A 5837-nucleotide genomic window follows, 5' to 3' on the forward strand; every position below is an offset into this window, starting at 1 on the left:
TATGGATAATTAGTGTTGATGGGACTGACGAAGTAGATCATGGAAGAGGTAATCTGGACCGACGAGGCAAGCCTTCAATGGCGAGCATACACTTTACTGACGACTCTGAACATTTCATTCAATGCCATCAATAAATGTCAGGGACGGTTACAAAACCAGTCGAACAGACCGTTGGGACAAAATTAAAGCCACATGATGAGGCCAGAAAACGTTACCCAGAAGGATATTAAGAACCACTATAATTACCCAACGGCTAGAGACTACAACGACATATATAAAGCCCTCACACGCCCCAAAGAAAAGGTATGAACATATTGAGATTAATACTATTTGATTGCTTACCCTTGAGTAATTTTTGACACTAACTTTAGCATCGAAGACGTTGTGGCAAGCACCACACCGGTGACCGTCCTTGAGAAAACATCTTTGCAAGAGGCTGAAGATTGTCTCTGTCTACATTCATTGACTGAAGAATTCACACTTCATCAGTTTGGTGCCGTTTGTGGGGAACGACATTTTTCGTGTTCAAACTCGAAATAGTGGTTTCTTATTCTTATTCTTTTTAGGATGGAGTCCAATCAAGATTCTGCAGCCCTAGCTCAGCAAGTTCAGGCCCTTGCAACCACAGTTGAAGAGCTGACTAGGAAAAACCAGGAAATGAGGCTACAACTTCAGCAGGAGGAAAATCGTTCGAAGGGAAATCTGGAAGACGAAGGGGATAGCTACAGAAGAAGTGACCATCGAGGGCCAAACACTCCCGCCGAGCAAAATTCAGACATTCTTCGAGAGATGAGGAGGGAGATGGACGAACTAAGGAATGCCATTAAAGAAAAAACAGAGCGAAGTGTGGATCAGATGGTCCGAGCGACAGATTCGCCATTCACAACAGCAGTCCTCGACTGTCCAGTGCCGTCGAAATTCCGGTTACCTCAGCTCGAGCCCTTTGATGGGCTGAAGGACCCCCAAGATCACCTGAATACTTTCAAAACAACCCTGGGACTTCAGCAGCCCCCAGATGAAATATTGTATCGTTCCTTCCCAACAACACTCAAGGGGGCTGCTCGGGAGTGGTTCACGAAGTTGCCAACATCGTCCATCGACACATTCGAGCAGTTGAGCAACGCCTTCCTGCGCCACTTTATTGGAGGACAACGACCAAAGAGAACCGCGGATCACTTGCTCACCATCAAGCAGGGAGAGAAGGAGACTTTGAGGTCATATGTGAAACGCTTTACCAGGGAGACACTGGAAGTAGACGAGGCTGACGATATGGTGCAGTTGACAACCTTCAAGGCAGGGTTGAAGTCTAGGGAGCTCGTTACCTCACTCGCGAAGAACCCCTCAAAGACGATGGTTGAAATGCTCCTTAAAGCGCATAAATACATGAACGCTAAGGACGCGTTGGCTGCTATCAGGGACGAAGGTAGACCGGGGGACAAAGGGAGAAGGGAAGACGACCGTAGAGGACAAAAGCGAGACCGTCCGGATCATCGGAATAATGATGAAGTCAAAAGGAAAGATGATAAAAGTCCACGAACGGTAAAATTCACCCCTCTTGTTATGCTTGCTGACAGAATTTTGACGCAGATTCAAGATGAACACTACCTTAAATGGCCACGGCCATTGCACTCGTCTCCTAGCGTCCGTGACAGGAGTAAGTATTGTTGATTCCACAAAGATCATGGCCATTACACCGAAGATTGTAGGGATCTCAAAGAGCAAATAAAGGAATTAATACGAAAAGGGAAGTTCCAAAAGTTTATAAAGAAGGGAGAGTACAACAAATTTCGAGATGAAAACAAAGGCCAACATGAGTCCTCGTCCAAGAGCGGAAGTCGTCAGTCCCAGCCTCCCCAAAATGTGATCGGGGAAATACAGACGATCGCAGGGGGGCCTGTCACAGGAGGCTCATTCAAATCACTTAAGAAAACACATCAACGATAGGTGAATAACGTCTACATGGAGCCCCCACCTAAGTACAGACGAACTGATCAGGATATGACCTTTAACGAGAATGACGCTAGAGGAGTGAAACAGCCTCATAAGGACCCTTTGGTCGTAATGCTTACCATAGAAGGGTTCAACACCAAAAGGATCCTCGTGGACAATGGTAGTTCTGCTGACATCATCTACTTTCCTGCATTCCAGCAATTGAAACTGGATCCAGGACGACTACGCTCGTTTGATTCCCCCCTCGTTAGCTTCAGCGGTGACAGAGTATATCCCAAAGGCATAGTGACGCTGGCTGTAACAATAGGAACATACCCGAAGCAGTTGACTCGTCAGATAGACTTCTTGGTAGTAGATTGTCCCTCGTCATATAACGTCATTATTAGGAGGCCAGCGCTCAACAAGTGGAAGGCGTCCACATCCACCTACTGCCTGAAGGTAAAATTCCCAACGAAAAATGGTATTGGTGAAGTTAAAGGAGACCAAATTCTAGCTCGGGAGTGTTACCAGGCTGTGTTTGCAGCCAAGGAAAACCATACGTGGATAATAGAAGAAAAAGAGGAAGAAAAAACAGAGGCACTAGAAGCAGTGGAGCTGATCAAAGGGGAAGCAACGAAAACAACTAGAATAGGGACGACCCTGAGTCCTGAGATTAGAACGAAGCTCATTCAGTTTCTTAGGGAGAACTTAGACGTCTTTGCCTAGAGCCATGACGACGAGCCAGGCATATCTCCAGAAATCATCCAACACAGGTTGAATATGGACCTAGAGAGGAAGCCCATCAAGCAGAGACGAAGAACCTTTGCACCCGAAAGAGACCAAGCCGTCACTGACGAAGTGAGCAAACTCTTGGCGGCAGGCTTCATCAGGGAGGTATATTATCCAGATTGGCTTGCAAACGTTGTTCTAGTAAAGAAAGCAAATGGGAAATGGAGGATGTGTGTAGACTTCACGGACCTAAACAAGGCCTGCCCGAAGGACAACTTTCCTCTTCCAAGAATAGACCAGCTCGTAGACTCTACGGCTGGGCACAAGCTGTTGACATTCATGGACGTGTTCTCAGGGTACAACCAGATAAAAATGGCTGACGAGGACCAGGAGAAAACTGCCTTCATTACCAGTCAAGAACGCTGGGGCAACTTATCAGAGATTGGTAAATAAAATGTTCGTTAAGCAGATAGGCAGGAATATGGAGGTGTACGTTGACGATATGCTCGTCAGGAGCAAGGAAGAGCTTGCACATCTAGATGACCTGAGGGAGACATTCAATACCCTCAAACAATACCAAATGAAGATGAACCCTGGTAAATGTGTTTTTGGTGTTGCCTCCGGAAAATTCCTGGGATTCATGGTGTCTCAGAGAGGAATAGAAGCAAATCCTGAGAAGGTACAGGCCATAATCAATATGGCATCACCTAAGACCATCAAGGAGGTCCAGAAGCTCACGGGCCAGATTGCAGCACTCAACAGGTTCGTCTCTAGAGTGACGGACAAATGCTTGCCATTCTTTAAGACCCTGAAGCAAGCTTCTGAATGGACTAACGAATGCGTAGCGGCATTCCAAGAGCTCAAACGTTACCTTAGCAATCCGCCACTTCTAAGCCAGTCCAAAGAAGGTGAAAACTTGTATTTGTACTTAGCAATATCATCTACAGCAATCAGTGTAGCCTTAATCCGAAAAGAGGATAGGAAACAGCTCCCAGTTTACTACGTCAGCCAGGCTTTCCAGGCAGCTGAATTCAAGTACCCAAAGATCGAGAAAATCACATTCGCATTGATAGTAGCCTCACGCAAGCTCAGGCAATACTTCCAGGCAAATCCAATCTTAGTGATGATGGACCAACCTATCAAGAAGTTTATGAGCAAGCCCGAAGCAGCTGGGAGGATGGTCCAATGGGCAATTGAACTCAGCCAATTCGACGTGGAGTACCATCCCAGGACGGCCATTAAAGCACAAGCGTTGGTAGACTTCATCGCTGAGTTTACCTATCCACACGAGCCCAACCATGCCAGCGAGGACAAAACATGGATAATGCAAACTGATAGCTCGTCAGCCCAAAAAAGAGGGGGAGTAGGGGTAGTCATAACCACCCCTGACGGAGAAGTATTGAGATATGGAGTTCAGCTAAAATTCCCAGCCACCAATAACGAGGTTGAGTATGAAGGAATTCTGACAGGCCTAAGGCTCGGGAAAGAGCTTGGGGCCAGGAACTTGCTGGTCCAGAACGACTCAAAGTTAGTAATTGGGCAGATCAAAGGAGAATACGAAGCAAAAGAAGAAAGAATGCAGAAATACCTCAAATTGATGAAGCACTTGACGAAAGAATTCGAAAAAGTGGAGTTCATCCAAACTTTGAGAAGCCAGAATAGGGCCGCAGACGAAGTTTCAAAGATAGCCTCATCGGAAGAAACAAAATCAAAGACAGACTTGATGATTGAGATATAGAAAAACCCCAGCATAGAAGAAATTTTAACATTCACAGTCCAGAGCGAAAGTAGTTGGATGACGCCCATCATGTCCTTCCTCTAGGATGGACACCTACCTTAGGATGCAGATGAAGCCAGGAAGATCAAGAAGAGAGCCGCCAGATTCACGATTCTCAATGACGCCTTATACAAAAGAGGTTTCTCCAGGCCTTACTTAAGGTGCGTTGACGAAGGAGAGGCGGAATACGTCCTGAGAGAGGTGCATAAAGGAATTTGCAGAGACCATGCAGGACCAAGATCCTTGGTGAGAAAGATTATGCGAGTAGGGTACTTCTGGCCAACCATGCAAGATGACGCATCAAGGTTCGTCAAGAAATGTGACAAGTGTCAGAGGTTCGGGAATATTCAACGCCTGCCATCAGAAAAGCTGACGACGATAACATCTTCGTGGCCGTTTGCACAATGGGGAATCGACATCGTTGGCCCCCTGCCTCAAGGCAATGGTCAGGTAAAATTCTTGCTAGTTGCTATTGATTATTTTACTAATTGGGTTGAAGCAGAGGTATTGGCGACCATCACCGAGACCAGAATCCAGGGTTTCGTCTGGAAGAATATAATCTGTAGATTCGGGATTCCACGGACGATCATATCAGACAACGGACGACAGTTCGATTGCTAGGGTTTCAGAGACTTCTGCTCAGGCCTAGGCATCAAGAACCAATTTTCATCACCAGGCCACCCACAAGCGAATGGACAGACGGAAGTGATGAACCGCACATTGCTCAAGATCATAAAGACCAAACTAGATGATCCGAAGGGTGCCTGGCCAGAAGAACTGCCCAACGTCTTGTGGGCCTACAGAACCACGACTAGAACCCCAACAGGAGAAACCCCCTTCAGACTTACCTACGGTATAGAAGCGGTGATCCCTGTCGAAGTGGGAATAACCAGCACCAGACGAGAAGCGTTCAACGAAGAAGAGAATGACGACCTATTGCGAGTTGATCTAGACTGCCTTGATGAAGTACGAGACAAAGCCTTCAGCAGGATGACGGAATACCAGAAAAAAATGACAGACTACTACAACAGAAGGGTGAAGCTAAGGCGACTCAACATAGGAGACCTCGTCTTGCGTAAAGTAACCCAAGCAACCAAAGACCCAACTCAATGAAAGCTCGGCCCCACTTGGGAAGGACCATACAAAGTCATTCACTACTCCAGACAAGGCAGCTACCATCTGGAGACCCTAGACGGACAAAGGCTCCCAAGGCCATGGAACATTGAACATTTGAGGAAATACCATCAGTAGATGTAATGGAAAGACGTATTCGTCATTAACAATCAATAAATTGATTATTCAGCCAATATTTGTGTACAAATAGGCCTGCTCCAGAAGAAACTAACAAAAGCCAAAAATGGCTAAGTAACAAGATTCCGCGTAGACGGATGTAAGTTATTGA

The 5837-nt window shown here is 46.3% G+C and overlaps 1 protein-coding gene across 1 annotated transcript; it reads left to right on the top strand.

The window, feature by feature from the left end:
* Nucleotides 1-567: 567 nt before the first annotated feature.
* Nucleotides 568-1668, top strand: LOC136066253 (uncharacterized). Its single transcript, XM_065770295.1, has one exon. The coding sequence runs from the start codon at nt 568-570 to the stop codon at nt 1666-1668; it is 1101 nt and encodes a 366-aa protein (XP_065626367.1).
* Nucleotides 1669-5837: the final 4169 nt, after the last annotated feature.

Source organism: Quercus suber, unplaced genomic scaffold (assembly GCF_002906115.3).
Source record: "Quercus suber isolate HL8 unplaced genomic scaffold, Cork oak 2.0 scaffold_29, whole genome shotgun sequence".
NCBI lineage: Eukaryota > Viridiplantae > Streptophyta > Magnoliopsida > Fagales > Fagaceae > Quercus > Quercus suber.

Excerpts from the sequence above, each read along its gene's own strand:
- LOC136066253 (XM_065770295.1), top strand. The coding sequence starts at position 568 with ATGGAGTCCAATCAAGATTCTGCAGCCCTAGCTCAGCAAGTTCAGGCC.